General features: G+C 40.5%; 4 protein-coding genes across 5 annotated transcripts; 1 reads left to right on the top strand and 3 right to left on the bottom strand.

The window, feature by feature from the left end:
- Positions 1-1,266: 1,266 nt before the first annotated feature.
- zgc:92664 (uncharacterized protein LOC436695 homolog) lies at positions 1,267-2,830 on the bottom strand. The gene is made up of 5 exons (XM_020936501.2): positions 2,496-2,830; positions 2,115-2,209; positions 1,831-2,045; positions 1,565-1,672; positions 1,267-1,485 (listed from the first exon to the last, which is right to left on the bottom strand). The coding sequence occupies exons 1-5, from the start codon at positions 2,514-2,516 to the stop codon at positions 1,421-1,423; spliced, it is 504 nt and encodes a 167-aa protein (XP_020792160.1). The 5' UTR covers positions 2,517-2,830; the 3' UTR covers positions 1,267-1,420.
- A 1,853-nt stretch (positions 2,831-4,683) lies between these two features.
- On the bottom strand, positions 4,684-11,375 carry alox12 (arachidonate 12-lipoxygenase). 2 transcript variants are annotated; one of them, XM_055156702.1, is made up of 16 exons: positions 11,138-11,375; positions 10,950-10,993; positions 10,722-10,868; positions 10,304-10,502; positions 9,610-9,694; positions 9,423-9,545; positions 9,249-9,355; positions 8,952-9,124; positions 8,726-8,869; positions 7,508-7,711; positions 7,216-7,302; positions 6,924-7,093; positions 5,643-5,764; positions 5,465-5,565; positions 5,220-5,390; positions 4,684-5,128 (listed from the first exon to the last, which is right to left on the bottom strand). In XM_055156702.1, exons 1-16 carry the CDS (start codon positions 11,169-11,171, stop codon positions 4,949-4,951), a joined length of 2,091 nt encoding a protein of 696 aa, XP_055012677.1. In that variant the 5' UTR covers positions 11,172-11,375; the 3' UTR covers positions 4,684-4,948. The 2 variants fall into 2 exon arrangements, with proteins under 2 accessions (XP_055012677.1, XP_020792123.1); XM_020936464.2 differs by lacking the exon at positions 10,950-10,993 and having other exon boundaries at positions 11,138-11,369.
- An 837-nt stretch (positions 11,376-12,212) lies between these two features.
- On the bottom strand, positions 12,213-20,514 carry pelp1 (proline, glutamate and leucine rich protein 1). Its single transcript, XM_020936481.2, has 19 exons — positions 20,326-20,514; positions 20,071-20,135; positions 18,976-19,081; positions 18,737-18,886; positions 18,588-18,659; positions 18,445-18,504; positions 18,199-18,355; positions 17,967-18,099; positions 17,750-17,837; positions 17,559-17,647; positions 17,374-17,487; positions 17,026-17,176; positions 16,769-16,922; positions 16,633-16,688; positions 16,425-16,555; positions 16,235-16,337; positions 14,245-15,777; positions 13,390-13,665; positions 12,213-12,709 (listed from the first exon to the last, which is right to left on the bottom strand). The coding sequence occupies exons 1-19, from the start codon at positions 20,464-20,466 to the stop codon at positions 12,608-12,610; spliced, it is 3,681 nt and encodes a 1,226-aa protein (XP_020792140.2). The 5' UTR covers positions 20,467-20,514; the 3' UTR covers positions 12,213-12,607.
- Positions 20,515-20,608: 94 nt separating this feature from the next.
- med11 (mediator complex subunit 11) lies at positions 20,609-22,159 on the top strand. Its single transcript, XM_020936392.2, has 3 exons — positions 20,609-20,747; positions 21,251-21,381; positions 21,488-22,159. Exons 1-3 carry the CDS (start codon positions 20,678-20,680, stop codon positions 21,632-21,634), a joined length of 348 nt encoding a protein of 115 aa, XP_020792051.1. The 5' UTR covers positions 20,609-20,677; the 3' UTR covers positions 21,635-22,159.
- Positions 22,160-22,203: the final 44 nt, after the last annotated feature.

Genomic DNA, 22,203 nt, shown 5'->3' with positions numbered 1-22,203 from the left:
TATATCTGCGCTTATTGCCAGATTTGTTGCTAGGTGACGGTGCGTATGAAACAGCTGCTTCTAAATGAGCGCGCGGTTCCTTTGATGTGAGGGCGCGAGGCTACAGCGGATTTACTATGAGACAGTGGACGCACTTTCAGCTTTGCACGACTCTAACCAACCATTAGCTCCTCTTATCAGTCTGTTATTCGGTCTGTTTATCTTATAATCATACACTCTCCTCTGTGCATGAGAACCAACTTTAACAATCAAATATTTCTCTCATTTGTGCAGTTTTGAAAATGTTAGTCGACGTAAAGTTTAAAAGAGGGACACTCCCCCTGCCAAAGAAGCCCCCTCCCAAAGACCCCTGCCCACTTGAATGACAAAAAGTTCTCAAAACTTCTGTTATTTTGCGTGCAATAACCCAATGAAATGAAATACCCCTCATTTTAATTATGGAATAGTTTAATGATCTTCTTAAAAAAAAAATGCTATTGCATGTTTACTAAATCTGAACTGCTATCAGTGATATAAATGCATTTTCACTTTTCATGTGCTGTAATGAACCATTTTTAAAATTTTCTTATCAAATTAAGCCTACTGATCAATTTCTTGTCGAAAGCATTATGTTTCAGTGCCAATTCAATTCAATTGTATTCTCTTTCCTAGGAAGCTATATATAGTTCTCTAATTTTAACAGTAATGTATATAAAACAAGACCAGTATGTAAACGCAGTATCTATTATATATTGTGTAACAGTCAATGTTAGAGAGATGCTGAATTTGTCCGTTTCAGAACCAAGGGGGTGGGCTCAGTCGTCTTACAGAAGGATCTCGCCTCCAGGGCTCACTCTAGCAGCACGTCATGTTTTGCAGTTTGTGCTGAATCACTCCAAACCCTGATGTGCTGCCTCTGTGCGCCCTGGGCCACAGCTCAACCACACATCACGTCTGAACACTGCCCCCTTAAGTCGTGCTACATCTAGGTTCACTGATTACGCAATCACTCAATCACTAGGCCCAATATTTGGCTGAAATTAAATTTTAAAAAATCACTGTATTGAAATTCACTGTATCAGGCTTTAGCAGCACGTCATTACTGGTACATCCTCTGTGCGCTGCCAGTGTGTGGCATGCTGCTGCAGTCAGGTACATGCTGCCCACACAGTTACTCTCATCAGTGTTTTTTTTTTACTTTTTTTTTTTTATGTAGTCAAATACTAATAAGAAAGGTTTTTCCAACCAAATTATATTTGTAAGGTCTTATAGAAAAATATGAAAAACTTGTTTTTGTTCTTTAAAGAAACAGTTTACTAAAATGGACAATATCTCATCCATACAAACATAATACTGACAAAGATATTTTTATAAAATAATATTAGACCTTGCTTGAGTCATATTGTCCTATCAAAAAAAGAAGTCCTTGAAAAATGTGAGGTCAGCGGGAGAGCAATGGAATGTCACTGGGATTCATGATGAGACTGGAGTCCAGGTTTAAATTATCTGTGGAAACACGCAAAAAAACTATATAACTTTGTTACAAAATAATAAAAACATTTCCTAAAACTGTATTGATGTTCACCTTGATCAAATGTGTTTAGTTTCTTTGGGGTTGATCCGTCTCCGAGTCCCTCGATGTCCACTAGGTCACTGTTGACATCAGAGTCATTCAGGGCGCTGAGAGTCACATCTAAAAAGACCAAACAAACAAGCTCCTATGTGTGACTCAAGAGAGACATGTAAACATGGAATACACACACAAACAGAATAAAGACCTTTGTCTAAACAAAGCGCTTGAGTATGGACTTTCTTCTGAAGACATAATGGATTTTAGGACTCATGGCTCACCTGCAGTTTTCTGTTTCTTCAGAGGAAGTTGGGCTGAAGTTGGGCTCTGCATTCTTGTGGGAGTGCTCACAACCTGACCCCCAGGCACAGGGACCACAGTGGCCTGTCTTGCCATAGCGGCACTTGTCTTCTTGCTCGTCTTTTTAGGGCCATCAGATGACACCAGGGAGCTGTCTTCAAACATCTTCCTCTTGACTGTACTCTTGGTCTGAGTGCTGATCAAAAAAAAAAGTAATCAACCAAATTCACATTATGAATAATATTTGGTCATGTGAGGCATTTACCCTGCAGGGCTGGCATCAGCTACAGGATGAAGCTGCATGGTCAGCTCGCCCAGTTTGGTGAAGGCTGCTCCTGCTGCAGAGAAGATCTCTCCAACCTGAAGCCAAGGTCCGCACACACTACTTTTTAATACATTATTATGAATTATAAATAAAAACTAAATAAAGACAAGCTCATGAACAACAGGGATACAAGAATCATGTAGCCAAGTATTTGTACATGAAAAGATGTTGACATGTGTGCATGTTTACAAATAGACTGTAGACGTGCATGGCTCTGTTTGCATCAGTAACCAGACCCAGCACACCTAAAAGGTTAAGGGCTCATTTGTATATACGAATCGACCATATCTAAACCAAACCGAAAATTGAGAAATAACTTACTTTAGTCGAAGCTGAGGTCATTTCGCTACTTTAAACAGGGAATAAATGTTTTGGAGAGACGTCAACAATGCCTTGAATGTAGTTGCTAATCCAGTAGCTAGCTGCTACTCGGGGCCAGCACGCAGCAGGGAAACATCCATGAGCTGAGCTGGATTTACCCGCACAAAGAGACAGACAACTCCATAAACATAAAAACAAACAAATATCCGCACAAGTTTAGTAGCTCAATTACACATCACTCAATCTCACAAGCCATTTTAGATTCACAACCATTCATATTTACGGCCTATGTTCACAACACGAGGGGCGTGGCCAAGGGACAGTGAGGCGTTCACGAGTCTCATTTATTGTGGGATATTTGTAGTTTCAAGAGATCATACAGTACACACATACAGTTTTACAGTTATTTTAATAGATCCATGTACGTACAGTGTTGTGAAAAAAGTATTTCCTGATTTCTTACTTTTTTGCATATGTGTCACAATTAACTGTTTCAGATCATCAAACCAATTTAAATATTAAAAAAAGATAGCCAATCAACATAAAATGCAGTTTGTGTGATGATTTTATTTGTTAAGAGAAAAAATATTATCCAAACCTACATGATCCTGTATGAAAAGGTAATTGCCTCCCTTGACTTAGACTTTATTGATCCGCAAGGGAAATTATTTGGACACAGTAGCTCGCACATCACAATATAATATATTAAAGAGTAAAAAATATAAATGTAATAATAAATTCTAAATTTGTATCAATAAAAGTATCAATAAAGACAGCAAGAGGCAGGTGTCAAATAAGGCATAATTATATAAATGTATATGTATAAGTAAAAATAAAGTAGAAAAATAAGTAATAAAATATCAGTTATATACAAGAGATCACAGGAAGATAGTGCAACAAAGATATGATGATTGACAGGGCATAGGTAATGACTGAGAGGACATAACTGATGTGGTAACTGTGATTAATCATATTAATTATGCTGAGTTCAAGTTCATAGTCACATCCAGGCCTGACTACTACCAGACCTTTCAAATCCAGAGATCACGTAGTGATGGGTAGATGAGGCCTCAAGATCTAACACATTTCCAACACTGTGTTGATACTGTGTTGGTGCGCTCTATAGCGCCACCTGGTGGTCTAAAAGTGAACTGCTTCCTATGCAAAAGCATTGACAGCGCAGGGCTCGTTTATTCACACCCCATTTATCATAGATGCTCTGATATCCAGCAAATGAAAGAACTGACCAAGAAGGTAATGCAGTTTCGTTAAAGTCACAGGCCATTGTACAATTAAGTAGAAAGATACGTTATACATAAGGTGAATGGTTGTGAAAATGATATAGTAAAAGTACTAATAATAGTAAATTAATGTAGTTATTTCAGTAAACTGCTCGTGTTCGGCTGACAGGGCACCAACAAATTTCAAAAAGATTGGATTTTGTGTCGATTTTTGCCTATTTTAGATCATAAACTTTTTCTCAGCTCAAAATCCTTCAGTTGTCTTAAAAACAGCTTTTTAATAGTTAGCTCCGCTCTGTTCCTCTCGCTGATTGATGAAAGAGATCACGTGATACACGAGACCGCGCTCTTCTCGCGCGCGGTCGCGTGCATTCGCGTTTGCCCGCATGAGAAAAGAGCACTTCTGCGCTCGCGCTCGCCACAGGGTCGCCTGCTGAGCTTCCCCGTGTGTCGACGTTTACTCGTTTGACCCATCATGTCTGACAGGTGAAGTGGGTCATATTGAACTCAACACATCATACCCAGATCCAAAGAAATTCAAGAGCAGATAGGAAGAAATGTAACTGACTTGTCTCAGTCTGGAAAAGGTTACAAAGCCATTTCTAAATCTAAATCACAAAAAAAGTACAAAATCGGTAAATGGGCAAATACTTTTTCACAGCACTGTAGTCGGAAAACCGTAAATAAAATACTGTATGATAACATTTAAGTGTAGACTGCTGTTTAAGTTTAATTTGTTTAATTTGAACAGTTTTTATTCTTTATAGGAAGAAATACGTCAATTGTCAAATTATTATTAAGACAGTGTATGGCACTAGCGGTACGTCTATTGATTCATAAAGAGTTTCTGTAATTATTATAGTTATTTTATTTGATTAATGTTTGTTTATTGTAAAAAAAAAAAAACAGACCAAAATCTCAGAAGATGAAAGAAGGATGGCAGAGGCATCTCTGAATGCAGTGTATTTATTAGCGATCAGGTAACCCTTAGAAGCGTTACAAAAACTTTACAAAAAAAAAATCAAAAATAGTAAGACAAAAAGGTGACAGCAGTTCACAGTAATATAAAAGTAAATGGCACAAATGACAAAAAGAAAAATTTCATTATAAACAGTCATGGGTCTCAGCCTCACAATTGCCTAAACTAAATGCAGTTATTTTCTAATAACATAATTTAAAGAGCTTGTACTTACTACACCAGTCGTCTGTTTGTTATATCGTGATACTGTTTTCAACTTGACTGGGCAGGAGAACCAAATACTGCAGCTCTAGTCCATCATTCTCACTTAAGATCTGCTCCTCCATTTCTTTCAGCTCCTTCCTGAACGTTTTAATCAAATCCTGCGCCGCCTCCTCAGTGAAGTGGTCCTCTGTGTAGTGGCCCAGTGGTACCTGCTCATAAACCCCCCCCAAAAAACAGCTCATTTGGAAACAATCCATTATTACTGGATATAACAGTTGCAGAGTACAGACTAACACTTACAGCATCTGGCTGTGGTCGACCCAGGTGCCACGTGATGGCCATCTGCATACAAGACTGACTGATGTCTGGTAAGGTGGACATGACTGTATCCATGGTAACTGCATCCTTGTCTGTGGGAGGGGGTAGCCTCATGGTGCATGGTGTGTTTGGGACCCATGCACACCAATCAAACTGAAAAAAAGAATTTAAAAAATCAAATATATAATTGAAATCAAGTGTAACCATATTTTCTTTAAGTTACATACTTGTCCATTGTTGGTGGCTGCGTGCTGGGCTGTGCACGTGAAGATAATCACTGCAAGTAATTTAGTCAACTCCTCTCGACCTTTGAGGGAACTGGGCAAACCTGGAGATAAACAAACCATTATATCAATATGAAATCACTGACTTTGTAAGAAAAACCTCTAGATCAAAATATCAGACCGAAATTGGGCAGCTCTGCGAAGCCCTCCTCTGTCACTTCTCTGATCCACGCCTGCAGCTCGTGGTCCTTCTCAACATCACAGTCTGATTTGTAGTACAAATTAACTATTCCTGAAACAAAACTGGACAGATATGTTATTTAAATTGTTAGCGATAACTGAACAGTAGAAAGAGAAATAGTACAGATGAAATATTGAGAAAAAGAAGCCTTTGATACTTAGTAGTAGTGACTCTGTTACTCAAGTTAGCTGGGTTTTATTTTACCACAATCTGACCAGAAGGAGCCAACCTGTTTGGAACTACAACAGGTGAGATGATCTGTGCACTTCAGCACATAAAATTCCTGTCACAAGTTAGCTATCAGTTTTCCAGTTAGTCACTCTCAACTTTTTGTTGAAAATCAAACATATAAACATGATCATGAACACTCATATTGATCACAAGCACAATTCTATATATTCATTCTTGAAGTGGATTTGTTTTCGTGATATATTTTTTATTATAGTTTCCATGTTACCGTTTTTACAGAAACATCCTATATAGCAACACTGCCCTGTCACCCCTCACCTCCCAGGTAAAGGTAAATAAGCTGCTCTCCCACTCACCCATCCCAGGTGTCTCTATCCCCTCTTCTGTGTGACCTATTAAACCTATTAGATTTTGAAATATAGTCCATTTTAAAGTCCTTGTCCAGCTTGATCATTCACCTCCATGATTTTATCTTTTCTGCCAATTTCTGCCATGTAATAACAAAGTAATAACAATAATTTTGAATGACAACACAGACTGTATATATAAATGGAGAGAGTTAACGTGCCGCCATGTTCCAAGTAGGAAGTTCGTCTGTGGGCGCTTCCGGCTCCTTCTGACCCTGGCTCCCATTGACTTACTTTGGAATATTGTGGCTTCTCTGTCTCTGTAACTGCTGCTGTGAGGCTCGTCATTTTGATCTTAAAATGTTGTTCATATTATCAAGCTCATTATTTTGTTTGAAAAATATAAATATTCATAATATAGAACCTGGCTCCAATTTCACCCCTGTAACCGCAAGCATCATGAGCTTCATTTGACTGGAGCTGAATGGTGTGGGTGATGTCACAATCGCTTAATTCACTTCTTTATACACTCTATGAGTGACAGTATATATATGCATCAATAAAGAACCATAGTAGTGAACACTGTTTTGCCCATTAATGCATTTATCCCAGTATGAGGGCCAGAAACAAGCGTAGGATTCTCAATTAAAAAAAATACATTTTGTGCTAGGCCTATTTGTCTTACTTGTGTATGACGTCCCACAGCAGCAACGCATGATCCCTGTAGAAGTATTTGGGGATTCGAGTCACACCTCTGTCAGTGAAGTCATGGTGAGGCTGCAGCGAGCGGTAGGTCAGCACCTTGTACTCCCTTTGAGCCAGAATCAATAGAGCTTCTCCTCCTGTGGACACAACCTGTGCAAAATTACAATTAACACAGTTTTGTCAATAGTTTTGTACTATTTCATTGATAAAATGGTAATAGGAACACTTCTTTTCAATAAATAATCATTAAAAATCACAAAAAAAAAACAGACCCGTTTAAAGATGCCGTTGGAGGAGATCAGTTGTGTGCGCCCCCTACAGTTGATCTCCAGAGTGTAGCGCTGGTGAGGAGCCAGGAGCTTCAACAAACAATCAAAAAGCAGGGAAAAAAACGTAATAACAAAGGTGTGGAGTATCATACACATATACATTTTAATATTTTAATAAAGGCCTAACTGTGAATCTTAAAGACAACATGTATGTACAGTGTGTATTTTTTCAGACATTTAGCAAAAAACTGTAACTATAATAAACTGAATCTAAAAGCAGAGAATATGCAGGTACCTTGTAAATTGGGTGCACTGCAGGGAGCTGTCTCAGAGTGGCCACACAGAACACCTCACCTACCAAGTGTGTGCGGAGGAGGTGAGAGAGGACCTGGAAGATTTGGAACTCAGAGTGTCGCACCCATGCCTTGGCAAGTAGCCAGGCCAGGGGAGGGTCTTTGGGGAGGAAAATGGGCGTGTCGTCCCCTGGAGACTGTCCCAGCTGGAGACAGAACATGATCATACATGATCAGTAATGAAAATGAGTACCGGTAATATTATTTTTTTGAATTTTTACATGCTATAACAGAGGATTTACAAACACAACGTGGAAAGTTCAAATTCAAAAGTGTGAAATTTGTGTTTTGGATGAGAACATTTTTTTAACTATAATTATGCTCAATCAGGATGGCATCATTTTAATTGCATCAGGGTCAAATTCAGCAAACAATTCACAATCTAAATCATTGTTTCCCAAATACTGGGTCACAAGATTTTTTTTGAGTTGCCTTGTCACGATCTGCATGTAGGTCTGCAATATATAACATATACATATACTGTACATACATCTCTGTGCACCCCTCCCCGCTCCTCACTTCTTCCCCGTGCATTGAATCTCCGCACACTCCCCTTCCTGCCTCCCTTTTTATGGCAGCACCGCCTTGCCTAACCAATTTTCTGTGGGAAACCCTGATTACTGTTTTTCAATGTTTAAAACTTGAGTAATACTAATTGTTCAGAGAGACACGATCACTCAGTCAACAATAAAATATCCTAAACTTATATTCAATAATGCTGAGGTCACAAATTTATTTTGTGATTTACGAATAATGTCTATTGACTTGGGTCGTGAAGATTTGTGACTTTTAAAATATGGGTCCCCAGAAAAAAGTTTGGGAAACACCGATCTAAACAACTAATCATTTAATCAACAAAATAATCACAAGATGAATCAGTAAGTAAAATAATTGTTAGTAGCAGCCCTATAGTATTTCATAATAACAACATAACATAACAACATAATGCAGCAGAGTATAGTGCCATCTATAGAAAATACTGTGTACTGTTCCTTTAAGAATTTCCCAAGTGGAACGTTTGCCATTTGTACACTTCATATATTTATCTTAGGGGAAATGTCATGTAAACATGTTAGAATGAAAAAGACTGTGTAGAGCAGGATAGGCTCCATGGATAAACATAAGCCACATGTCTGACTCTGAAGCTTGCACTAAGTTACCTGGATGGCTATAGGAATGAGCCCATCATCTGGATGTTGGTACAGGAGACAGAGGGGCGCAGCTATGTACTGAGGTTTATTCTTGATAACATTGGCAGGAAGCCCCTCCATGATGCTGTAGTCTAAAAGAAAGATGTTTCCTGCCTAAACAGATGATGCCACAAACGTATAAGAACATGTCTGACATTTACAGTAGAATAAACATTGTTATTATTCTCAGCTGTACCTTTAACTCTTTGTCCAGGTTGGTTTTGTGGCACAGCGAGCTCTGCACCATGTCGGCTGTCACTGGGAACTTGTCTGGGAGCTTTGTGCATTGTTGGATCATCCTCGGGTTACAGCCATTTAGACACTGGTATCCAAAGAACCAGTCCTCCTTCCAGTGCTCCATACAATACTCTGACTCAAGTGGACACAATGAAACAGCTCCATTTAGATCAGGTTGCGTTTATTGTGTTGTCTTATCACACAAGAGAGAGATAGTGCCTGATAGTAACAAAACCCTTCCCTAAAAATAACTCACCAGCTATGGGGCTTTTCAACTTCCAGAAAATGCGTCTGAAATCTTCCAAGTCATCCCACGATTTTCCGAACCTGATGGCGAGTTTCTTCAAGGACAACTCCATCAGTCTGAGAGGAAAAGAAAAATAACTCCACAAAATCTTCTTAAAAAAGTATAGAGATAATTTGCACTCACGCATATTGTAGGGAATATTCAAAATCACTTCTCTTCTCATTGTCGAAGCGTGCATCTTGGGGTAGGTCTGCTTCAGTTGGGGCGTCAATACAGTGAGGAATACCCGGAGCCCATTTTAACCATCTAGATGAGGAGCCATGTTGTCAGCCAAAAGGTATTCTCAGCCAAAAGGTATTTATTTACGTACCTATAGTTTTTTTGTCTCTCTTCTAGCTCAGCCTTTCTGTGGGCCAACAGTTCAGGTACAAATTCATCATCTTTGAATGTTTTAGCTGTTGACAAAAAGTAAGAGTTAGAAAAATTTATATTGAATTGGGTTAATTGCAACAATGTTTTTGCAGTTTACAGAATAAAACTGCCCTCCAAATAATTTCTAAAAAGCCTGTAGGAAATATTCCCAAATAACCTTCTTCATTTTCATTTCATTTAATTTTAAGCATCTTTTTCTCAATACGTTTTATGTTAAATATCTAGATCAGAGGTCTATAACTTTTTTCCTCCCGTGAGCTATTTCCTGTAAAAAGAAAATACCAAAGAGCTACTAATTTTAGTGTTCACCAGAAATTTTGTTAATACAAGAATCATGGTAAGCTGAAGATGAGGTACAGTTAGATGTCTATAAAACAATAACCCATTATCCAGTTATCAGTGCACAAAATGAGTCATCAAAATGATATATTTACAAAAGAAATAGACATTTAATAAATCAAATTTGAGTCATTTAGTGCAATGTGTATTCAGAAATTCCTTGGCGAGCTACTTAGAAGGGAGTGGAGAGCTACAGGTCGGAGACTCCTGATCTAGATGATGACACATTAATAGATTTTTCCTGTTTTCCTTTCAGCAGATTTGATCCTGCACATTCATAGTAAGTGTCTCACCCACTCCTTCTCTGATCTCCACTTTTGTGTCTCCGATCAGCCAGCGTAAACAGGGGAACGTGGCTGTGTGTCCGTCAGGGTCCGTCACAATGACATAGCGACAGAACCAGTTGTCTTCCACCCAGTACTTCTGCTTTTCCAGTCGCACCAGCAGCAGGCGGCCTAACGGAGAGGGACTGCTCACTTTGTATTCATCTACCTGAAGTGAAAAAATGGGAAAAGTGATATGCATGTAATATTTAGACAATTCAAATATTGGATACTGGTAAGAGGAAGACAAAAACATTAGGCCCTATTTAAATCTGCTGCCTTGCACGTTAGTCAGCTTTGCATATGATGTCACTGTATGGCATTGCACATTATAAAACACTGAAAAAAACATTATTATACGACTGACAAATACATTAAAGGCACTCACAGCGCCTCTGCAGAAGTCCAGGCCTGGGTTGTCCAGCAGGGTGCGTTCACTCTCCCCCTGTTCCCCCACCAAAGTAACATAGATGTAATTGTTTGTGCCTGAATACTCCGATGTCCCAGTTGCCACAGTCACAGTGTAGGTTTCTGACTGGATAAAACAAATATATCCATGTCATATACAATGCAGCTTTAAATGTAGTGAGATTAGATAAAGTAACCAAATGCTGACTTCAAATGTAAAGTTGTAAGAAATCTTGCTTTCCCCTGTTAACACTAGAACAAAATCAAATTACCTTGAATATATTTTGATGTTAAAAACGCAAAAAGCTCAGTCCAGTTTTAAGGAAACATGTCTCTGTAGCAAACTGGTAAAACCCAGCACTATGGTAATTTTGTAATATGAAAATGTCTACATACCTCTGTCATCTTTACATCTAAGACCTCTAATCATCAGTTTGCGTTTGCTGTTACTCCTCTGTAACAAACAAGGGCTCACTTGAGTCTTTGCTTTTCTCTCTGTAGAGTGCTGTTCTCAAAAAGTTCACAAGCCCTTCCCTCAACCTGCAACACACACACGCACTTGTTTAACTGTGTGAATGAGGATACAGTAGCGGTGCGCTATGTAAAAGAGATGAGGACACATCCCGTACGGTTGCAGGGGAAGTTGAGTTGAGTCAGTGTTTGGGGTATACAGATACAATCAGATAAAAGAAACATGAGAAGGTTGAGCAGCAATGGACATATTTTAGGCAATGCTTCTTGTAAATGTAGACTTCATACTTTTACTTGAAAACATTTTTACTCAATAATTACTAGAATCAGCACATATGGTTTTAGTAGAAGAGGGGAGGGGGGAGTAGCTGAACTATAGTAGCTGTAAAAGAAAGAGGCTGGGAAGTATTAAGAGTGAAACTGATTGCAAGAAGAAGTGTCTTAATTTAAACAGACAGACTTTCACTACTTACTTGACCTTCCACAAAAATAACCTTCTCAAAATGATACTCCTTGCAGTCTTTTGCTTAAACAAGAGAAATGCCACATGTATCTGGATAGCTTTAAATCAATTTTTACATTACAACACTATCCTAAAATAAACATAATAAAAATATGGCCTTACGAGAAGCAGAGAAAGAAATTGTTACACTCCCATTTGTGCAGTGCTTGTGTGGAGGATTCTTGGTGGACACTGACTGCCTCCAAGATAAACATAGTGGAGCCTAAACAGAGGTCTCCAATGTTGACCCAGCTGGACTTAGTCAAAACAGAGGTATTTCTCTCATAAGTAACCAAGGCACAGAGACATGGCGTTCTAATATTTATGAATTAATAATTAACAGGAAAAGGGCTGAGTTTGTTGGACAGAACACCTGTAGGGCTATCCAGTTGTTACTATTCAAATAAAGGTTTTAAATGATAAAATGTCGCTTGTTTTTCTTGCAAACTGAGGAATGTGTTTCTTGAGAGGTAAATCAGAGAACAAACAATACAACAATTTCAGAAGTATTATTTATCATATGACAATGAAGACAAAACAGGGCATAAAAGATACATATAGAGCAGAAAGAAATGGTTTAAGTACACAAGGCTGTCCATAAAGAACAACTGTGACACTGTACTACTGCTTGGTGGGCTGGTCCAACTTCAAGAACCAGACTCCACTCTTCACTTATATAAGTATGGTGTAATGTCATCTGAGCTTCTACTTCCCCCAGAGTGAAGTAATAGTGTGGCTATTGGCAATAGATTTAAAACTTAACTTCAAATATCCCCAAGTACGGTTCTGTACACTACATGAACAAAAACATATAAAGAGTGAAGGAGCGATGAGGTAACCCAAACTGTAAAAATATAACAGAAGGAAAGTATATTCTAAGAGCTGCATTTCTGTCAGTTCTGGCTGGGCTGGCCTGATCCCGAGGGGCCTTCCTCTTCATCAGGGGGACAGGCCACAAAGTCTGCCAACATGGAAGCCATGCTGTCTTCATCACACTGGTGGAAAGAGGAAAAGTAAATGAGAGTTTATCCTTTGATTTTTCAAGTGTACTGTGGCTGATTGTTATGACAGACAAAATGCTGAGCAGTGTTTTCCCATTCAAAGAGACGACTATAGTGGACTCTAATTTTTGCCCCCACAGCATAAAGAAGTGCTCTCATAGATAGACTGTGGTGAAGTTGTCTAAGGGAGTGTAACTTTACCCACAGTGTTCAGCTCCAGTCAAATGAAGCTCATTGAGGCTGCAGTTATAGGGCGAATTTGGAGCCAAGTTCAATAACAGAAATCAGAATAGCAGTATTTACAAAAACAGGGGCAGCATTTTTTCAAAGTGAATTGGAACTGGAGTCAGTGGAGCCAGGAGTGCCTCCATGCTCACTTTCTATTTTTAGTGGCTAGAGGGTTTGCCATGTCCTTTCATACATATAGTTTATGTCTGATAATCTAAAAACAAGCTGAATAAATTAATTGTATTCCAAATGAGACTTTGCAGTATTCTTAAAAAGATCAAGAAGTAACTATATTTAGAAGTAACTATAACTATATTTATATTTATCTGTAGTCTGTGCCTTTTATATCAGTAGAGACAATAAGTGAAATTCAAAATGAAATGACTCAAATATGCATATCTCAGTCTCTGTCTAAACCTGTGAGAAACACACATTGATGTTTATACCTTTTTCTTCTCTGTACTTTGCGTTGTGTCCTCTTCCCTCTTCCTCTTCACTCCTTTCCCGTCCTTGTCCTCATCGTCTTGTTCTGCCTCTCCCTCCTGCTCCTGAACCTCCGCCTCTGTGTCCTCGGTCAGGCCCTCCTCCTGCTCTGTTGTGGTGGGCCCCGACCCACTGTCTGACTGTCCCGTCTGTGAAACCTCCAGCTCCTCCTCTTGGTGAGCACTGGTAACACTTTCACTGCCACCAGCCTCCTGCGACGTTTCAAACACCTGCTCCTCCTACAGTTATACAAGTCACAGTCACAAGATAAATTTTTAGTATTATAATTACAGTGAAAAGGATTCGTATTCGTATGATTGCTCACTGACACCACGGTCAAACCACCCACAGTGAAATTGTCAATGACTAATAGATTAATAATTCTTCTAGTAGGGAATCTACATTTCTGAAAGATAATGCAAGTCAACATGAAAAGCACTTTCTGTTTAGGTTTACTTTTGAACTGATATGACAAGGGATGGGGCAAGATCTCGTGCCACAAGATCTTGCGAATGAGGAAAATTATTTTATTATTAAATTATTAGAGACTTTTTTTCCCCCACCTGTTTACATTTGGAATGCACAATAAAGGGTCAAGGTCTGGCAAAATTTGTTGTGAAGCTGTAGTGATACTGTACCACAGTATCGCTAAGATATTTTTAAAAAGTAAATAAAAGATGAGGCCAAAAATACACCATTTAGTAGATGTCAAAGTCTTGTCTTGCACAAACTCATCTTGTCTCATCCCTTGCAATCACATTTTTTTTCTGTTCTCAGTTATAATTTTCTTGTCCTTTCCCTAAACATAAAACACTTGCCTGCTGATTCTCACTGGTGGCCTGCTCGTCTGATGAGTCTTCTATCTCCACTTTGTTGTCCTCTCCCTGCTCCCATGCGGCTGCCTCCTCCTGGGACGTCTCTCCGCCCTCCGTGGTCTCCTCCTCCTCCATGGCGCCACCCGTCACGCACAGGATCTGGGGCATGGTGGGGTCCATGGTAGACTCGCCCTCGCTCTCCCGGGCCTCCTCCAGCACGCCGATGCTCTCCACTTCCTGCACCTTGAGCTCTGGGTACCCTCGTGTTTGGACTTCCTCTATGCCGCCCTCTGTCTCCGCCTCCACGCTGAACGGCTCTTCTATGGGTCCCTCCTCGGCCAGAGCTTGGACTGCTTTCACCTCCTCTGTCCCACTCTCGTTGGCTTTGTCTTCTGAACCCTCGAGCGGTGGAATGTCCCCGTCCTCATCCTCTTCTTCCTCCTCCTCCTCCAGCTCCTCGGGCTCCTCTTCATCGTACTCCTCATAGTCTTCCCCGTCATAAAACTCCTCCCCTGCGTACTCGCTGCCCTCCTCCTCCTCCTCGTCCAAGCCTTCCTCATCCTCATCCTCCATGTCGTCCATATCTTCCTCATCTTCCTCCTCCTCCTCTTCGTCGGTGCTGTTGATATTTATCACAGCAGAGTCCTCGTTGTTGGCTGCAGGTGGGGGTGGTGGCGGGTGTTGGAGGGTCCTGGATGGTTGGCTAAGCTGGTTCTGGAGCTGGTGCAGAATTCCCATTGGCGCTGGCGTGTTGGGCTGCATTAGCATTTGTTGGAGCTGGGGTCGCCCTGACAGTGGCTCTGCTAAAGAACCAGGGCCCGGGAGCGTGTTGGGACCCATAGGAGGAACCAAGGACACAACAGAGACGTTGGATGGAGGGAATGAGTTCACAGAAGTTGTGTTAGATGTCAGATGAGGAGAGGATGTGGTTAAATCATTGGCGAGTGACATTCCATCTATAGTGGTGGGTGCTGATGTTGTGGCTGCCATGGAAACCGCATCCCCACCGGGTAACGGGACAGTAGTGGCACCGGGTGTGGGTAAACTTTCTTCTTGTTGGTTGTTCATGTCGAGCATACCTGGCGGGACAATCACTACGCTGTCATCGGAATCGCTCGCCAAGGAAATCTCTACATCCTCGGCTTCTTCTTTGTCGTAGCGCACAAAAACAGGCCGCTGTCCATCCAGGGGCCCCACTGGAGCTGAATCAGGGTGAGGAGGGTGCATTAGGTCACCCGCAGAGGGTGCTTGTCCTGGGAGTCCTGGGACCATGGACAGGTGGTTCTCCAGGGAGCTCAACAGGGAGCCATGGCCCAGGCCCAGAGAGTGGCGGGATGGGAAGGATGGGGCACCATTAGCGCCAACTAGAAGAGTAGGCAAAGTCAGTCCTGGATTGGGTCCTTGTGCAGACTGGATGCCCGCGGCAGACGGGGTGGGTTTGAGGGTGAGAGGGGGTAGTGGCAGGGCAATGGAGGGGGTGCGAGGGTGGAGGAGGAGGTTACAGATTGTCAGTGCCTCAGTGCAGAATGAAGATACCTGAAAATAACAAACAGTCAACACTTACTTTTAAAATAAATGTATTTTAATTATTTAAAACAGGATAAAATTATAGTTGATGGAATTAAAAATGAACATGCAAGAGGCTACATCAGTTACTCATTGCATAGTCAAATTATTGTGGTTACACAATTTTCATTAATTTCACATGCTAAAATAGTCCAATCACATGAGTCACTCCTGTTTCAGTCAAAAAAGCAGAAGCTGTAGCTGTGTTTTATTATCATTTATACTAATCTAAAGTTTGCATACACCAGAGGATGTAACAGAACACATTTCCTACAAGGCAAATGAGATGTACCAGATAAGGTTTAGTAAACAACACACCCATAACTAGCTGAAACAGGTGTAACTAACTCAAACAAATCAGCAAGAGATCTGCAAGCAAAGTGTGAAGAGTGTAAAAAAAAAAAAGTATTGTATTTTGAATCTTAACCTTGGTATTTCTGTCTGTACGCCCTCTGCTCAGGATGGACACAGCACAAGTCAAAGGAGAAGGCCAACACGGTGAAGGAACCAGGACCAGAGCCAACAAAAGCCTACAATTTTATAAGACAGGACGATCAATATTTTTTCAGATGTGAGTACATTAATGTTAAACAGTGTATGTATTGTACAGTCCAGACCTATAGAGTTCCTGTCTGCTCAAAGCGCTGTTGTACTGGCCACTGACGCCCCCTATTGATTCACACAAGCTGCTGCTATTCTGCTGCTGCTGAAGACGTACACACAATGGCAACACCGTATCATGGAGGCGCTAAAAAGACCAAATAATAAAGTTATACGGGCAAGGCAAAACTATAACTGTGGCGTCTTTGGCAGAAAAAGACGTACCTTGTGAATGTCATCTTTTAGTAGTGTGCCACTGCTGAGTATAATTTCTCTAAGAACTGTAAAGAAAATGTTAAATTAGAAAATAATTCAAATATCAATAGGTACAATGTAGTGGGAAAACTTGTGGGCATCTCACCTCTAAGGGCTGAAATACATGTGTCTACATTAGCGTGCTGGTCTCCCTTTCTCTGAAGCATGGGCGCCACAGAGTCTGACATGACCAAAGTCTTTGTTCTACGAGGACCAGGCTTTCCTCCAGGCACCACATCAGCGGACAGACCAGCTCGAAGCTGCAGATAGGAGGGAAACAATCACTGTAATTTTACTCTTACTTCTTGTGTAAATCTACTGTCCATAGTTTTCTAAAAAGAGTCAAAGTAAGGTAGAGGAGACCTTGATGGCTTCTGCTCCCGGTGTGATCTCTCCCAGCAGATGATTGAACAGATGCTCAGAGTGAATAGAGCTGCCCTGGAGGATGTTTGCAGAGGCTCCGACCACCTGCAGCCACAGCTCCAAAGCCTTGTACACTGCCACCCTCACAGAGCTGAAACCAACAAGAAAAAAATATTCACATCAACTTGAAGTAATATCACCATTACACTGTATAAAATTTTGTTTAATACAATTTGAAAGTAACAATATATTCACATTTGGGAGCTCTGCACTGGGGTTAACATTGCAGTATATAAAACTGTTGAGAAAACTGTGTCATCACTCAACATATATTTCATAATTACATACCTGTATGCCCTCTGCTGGCCCAGGCTGGCCTCAGGGAGCGGTGTCCAAGCTGACAGAGTCTGTGAGAACAACCTCTGCAGGACTACAGCGTACTGAACCATTCCCACACGGGTTCTGTGGGAGAAATATTGACTTATTGACAAATTCTTCACAAGATACATAACCTATAGTGCCACAACACTTACGCTGTAATAAGTGCAGACAGGACCTCCAGTGTGTTGGTGTGTATGATGGGCAAGACCAGTAACCGTACACTCCCATCACCAGTTAAATTCTGTGAAACAAATAAATATACATTCAGTTACTTGTGTTGCTTTGTAAGTTAATATATTTTCACATGCACGAACTGAACTAGATCATAATAATGTGTTCTTACGATGCTTTTAGAGCTGACAGCAAGAGCTCGACACACCAGGTTGAGTATTGGTCTGACAGGAAGCCGGACTGCTGATGCTGGATCCACCCTGAGGGACAAAATGTAATACGTTTAATTAAATACAATAAACAATATCAACCACAATATTTTAATATTATTAGGAAAACAATTTGATCCAAAAAAGTGTGACAGTGTTTTTGATACATCTGTTTATTACCTGAGAGTGTGTTTTAGCGCCAAACAAATGGCCGTGTATCTGTGCTGTAGCTGAAGCACTAAGAGAGGGTCTGATTGGTCGAGGAGAGGGAAAGCCAGCTCCACTCCTGGGCCTTCATATTGAACTGTTCCTTCTACAGAGCAGAGCAAAACAGAAGGTAGAGAACATGCATTAAAACATTATACACATTTTAATTAAAGCTGGATAACTGAATGGTTTCTCTGTAACGTGCCCATTTCTGATCCATGGTAGATCTGATCCAGCAAGACATTGGCTGAAGCAAGCAGGCAGTGAATCTGAGTGGTCCAGCCTTCTGCTCTGCCAGCTCCTACCCCCCGATCCAAAAGACCCCCGAGGCACGGCAGGCGACCATAACATTGACAAGCCATCTGAAGTAATAATACACAAAAATAAATTCAGGTACAAAAAAGTAGGAACCCACAATCTACTATATACACAAATGTGAATGACGACAAACCTCTTGAGTCTTCTTGTTAATACTATCCATTTTTGACATAAAATAGGCCCCAAGTTTATCCTAGAAAATAAAACAATACAAGTTTAAGACGCATAACTTACAATACATTGGTAATATTTCAAGATGCTGGTGGATTTACTTACCCTCATTGAACCGCAAGCCCGTGGGTAATAGTTCATACAAGCGGTCATCCCTTCCATAGCTGCCAAATCGCACTGGCAACACAAATAATACATAGGTTTCACACACACCAGTTCCCACATTAAACAAAGAATATTACAATTTTAAATACCTCTGCTTTAAGCCCAAGCAGGGAAGTAAGAATACCCAGGATCGAGTTGAGACCGACTTCTCTGGACAACTCTGCGATCTGTGATGAGTACTGCAACACATCTTTTAAAATATTCACCGCTAACTGAATGGTCTGGACTGGAGCTTGAGACTGGAGGCAGAACAATACAAAGTAGTAAGTGTGTGTGTGAGTCTTTGAAGATGGTCAAAGTAATATCTGTATGGGTTTAATGATGTTACCTGGATAACCTGTTGAAGGGAGCGCAGCCAGGAGAGGCAGTGCTGCTGGAACACTTCACTAGAGCTGTCTTTGACCAGCATTGACAGCAGGCACAGCCCCTCAAACCTGCAACACAAAACAACACAGGAATACAACACATTTAGAGCTAAGTAAATAATAAATCCCAAGAGATCCGTAAAGCTGGTCACGTGATCGGCTGTGAGCTGGAGACATTTGTCACAGTGAGGGACACGAGGACACTGGACAAACTGCTTTCCATTACGGAGAGCAGTTTGTCCTGATAATACTCCCTACAACTGTACAACAACTCACCCATGGCACCAGACTATAGAGGGACAGATAATACTCCCTACAACTGTACAACTCACCCATTTCACCAGACTATAGAGGGACAGATAATACTCCCTACAACTGTAGAACAACTCACCCACTACACCAGACTATAGAGGGACAGATGATACTCCCTACAACTGTACAACAAATCATCCACTGCATCAGACTATAGAGGGATAAATAATACTCAGTCTCCAAAAGGCTCCTACAGCTCCGCTCAGTGAGATACAGGACTACATAAATACATATATATATATAATACTCCCTACAACTGTACAACAACTCACCTTAATGTAACGGATAACCCTATGTCCTGACAATAATCATACCAGTGTTGCACTGTCTTTCTGTGACCTGTTGTATAAAGCTGTGATTTCATATTTTCTTACTTATCTTTCTATTTAATTTTGACTTGTACATTTACATTTATATAATTATGTCTTATTTGACATCTATCGCTTGCCATCTTTTTTGATAGTTATTTAGAATGTATGATTACTATTTATATTTTTTCTCTTTGTTATCATATTATATTGTGATGTGAGAGCTACTGTGTCCAATTAATTTCACTTGTGGATCCATAAAGTTTGTCCAAGTCTAAGAGTCAGTGTAGGCACATAACAGCTGGTAGTTAGAGTGAATGCTACACGGAATAAAATGGGGGAAAAAAAGGAAGTTTAACTATATTTATGATGATGAAATGGTTTATATTGACTACAATCATAGTTCTGACACTGATCCCATGCTGCTGTCTTTCTCACCTGGTTTTACTCGAGCCAAGTTTGGCATTGCTAAAACCAACGAGTCCTCCAACAGCACTCGCGCCCTGTGAACAGAAAACACGCGTTAATCTCAACGATAGAAACGTGTTAGACACAGATCAGCAGCTCTCGCTCCCCGGTTCCCAGATGTTCAGCAGCACAACAAAGCTGTGCATCCATCCAGGTGCTGCGCTGTAGCCTCCGCGGGCTAACGCAAACATCCTGGACTCACAGCCGCGGTCTGGAGGCTCTCACCTGCGCCGGAAGCACGCCATGCTCTCTGTAGCTGGACAACAGAGCCGGTAAATACTCCGGGCGCTGCTCTTTCAGAACGGACACCAAACCCTCCGTGAGACGCATAGCAGACGGGCCATGCAGCCAAGACGAAGCAGCCATCTTTACCTCTGCGTCGCGCACACGTCATCTCTGTGCGACCGGGGCTTTCAGACGCGCTCACGGATCTGTGAGAAGAAGCGCTCTGTTGTTTGTGTTTGGAGCTGGTGGACGCTTGTTTCCAGCATATATTTACCCTCGCTGATGTAAACCCACATCTAAAGGATTAACTCATCTTCTATTTCATAAATAGTGAATCTGGCACGGTTTTGTAATGGCTAACGAGCGGCTCAGAGGTCTGGAGGAGGTGGAGAAGGAGATCGCGATGATCCTACAGTGCGCAGGTGAAACACAGATTTATCAACTTTCACTACTCAGGATCTTCTGTCATGTGTATTTTTGTACAAATTAGACCCTATACTTAATTTAAAAAAAAAAAAATTTACCTTGATAAATTGCACTTTAAAAATATTTCATTCCGTAGTAAATCTGAATAACCCAAACCATTTAACCACTGACAAACCTATATTGTAATTATACTATTCCAGCCATTCTAATATTTTTCTACATCAGTAGGACTAGCAACTGGGGACGTTTGGCATCCCCAGTCCCAGATCTAAAAAAGATTATTTAGGTCTAAATAAGACCTAAACCATTATGATATTGGATTACAACCTTTTCATCAAATACAGCAAATATCTGAACTTCACAGGAATCAGCAAACCACCTACAGAACCTGCATATCAACAGTGATGTACCACAGTTTGGAAATCCCAGTTCTATTCCTGTGATTCTATTAAATTCAATGCAACATTAAACTGTATAAACCCTTGTGTTTGTGTTGTAGGTAACATTGTTTTGGAGCTTTCCAAAGACAAACACAATGCCAGCCTCTTGGACAGACAGCTGCTGCAGTTCCAGAGCTCTGTGAACCGAGTGGAGAGTGAGCTGAGTTCGCAGATCCGATATCTCACACAGGTTCAATACATGCACTACAACCTATATAATTATTGCCATATTTAACAAGTAAAGTTATATTGTGTTCAATATAAGCGTTTTTAAACTGAGACATTTTGTTTTACAGGTGGCTACTGGTCAACCTCATGAGGGCTCCACGTATTCGGCCCGAAAGGACTGTCAGATGGCCCTGAACAGAGCAGAGTATGCAAAGGTCAAACTGGGAGAACTGGGACGCACTTGTGAAGTCATGTTGGAGCAGCCTCAGTCATGAGAATACAGACTCTGGACACTTGAGTAGTGAATGTTGACAAGATGTTTTTTTCTACAGTTATTTAAAAAATTTTCTAAATTTTTACTAATAAGTAATACAGTGGCTCTCAAACCTGTCACACCAAGTATCACAAAGAAAAGTATTTGGCTTTCAAATTACAATTAAAAATCTAAATTTGTCAAAACCATATACTCCAGAGCTGCCCAAGTACCACCTGAAGGAGCTTGTGTACCACCAGGTCAAGAAACAATGAACTATCTTCAGCACATACTGCAATTAAACTTACAGCTTTGTCTATTCATGGATGTCAGCTTCCTGTAATATGGAACATTTAAGATATTTTGTTATAAACTGTTAATTGCATTGGCACGGGTACTGATTTTCATATTTCTGAAATTAATGTTTCTAACGTGTTATGTTAATTTTTCTGGTTGCAAATGAACAGAACCTGCAGTTGTTTGGGTATACAAAAGACTGTTGGACTACTGTCAAATTGGAAAAAAAAAACATTTATATAATACTCTACTGTACAGCAGTTTCGTAATTTGATTTGTTTAATTTGTTTTTGT

The sequence above is a fragment of the Boleophthalmus pectinirostris genome, unplaced genomic scaffold (genome assembly GCF_026225935.1).
Source record: "Boleophthalmus pectinirostris isolate CB_2022bp ecotype Guang Dong unplaced genomic scaffold, ASM2622593v1 HiC_scaffold_20, whole genome shotgun sequence".
Classification (NCBI taxonomy): Eukaryota; Metazoa; Chordata; class Actinopteri; order Gobiiformes; family Gobiidae; genus Boleophthalmus; species Boleophthalmus pectinirostris.
This window is presented reverse-complemented; position numbering and strand designations above follow the sequence as displayed.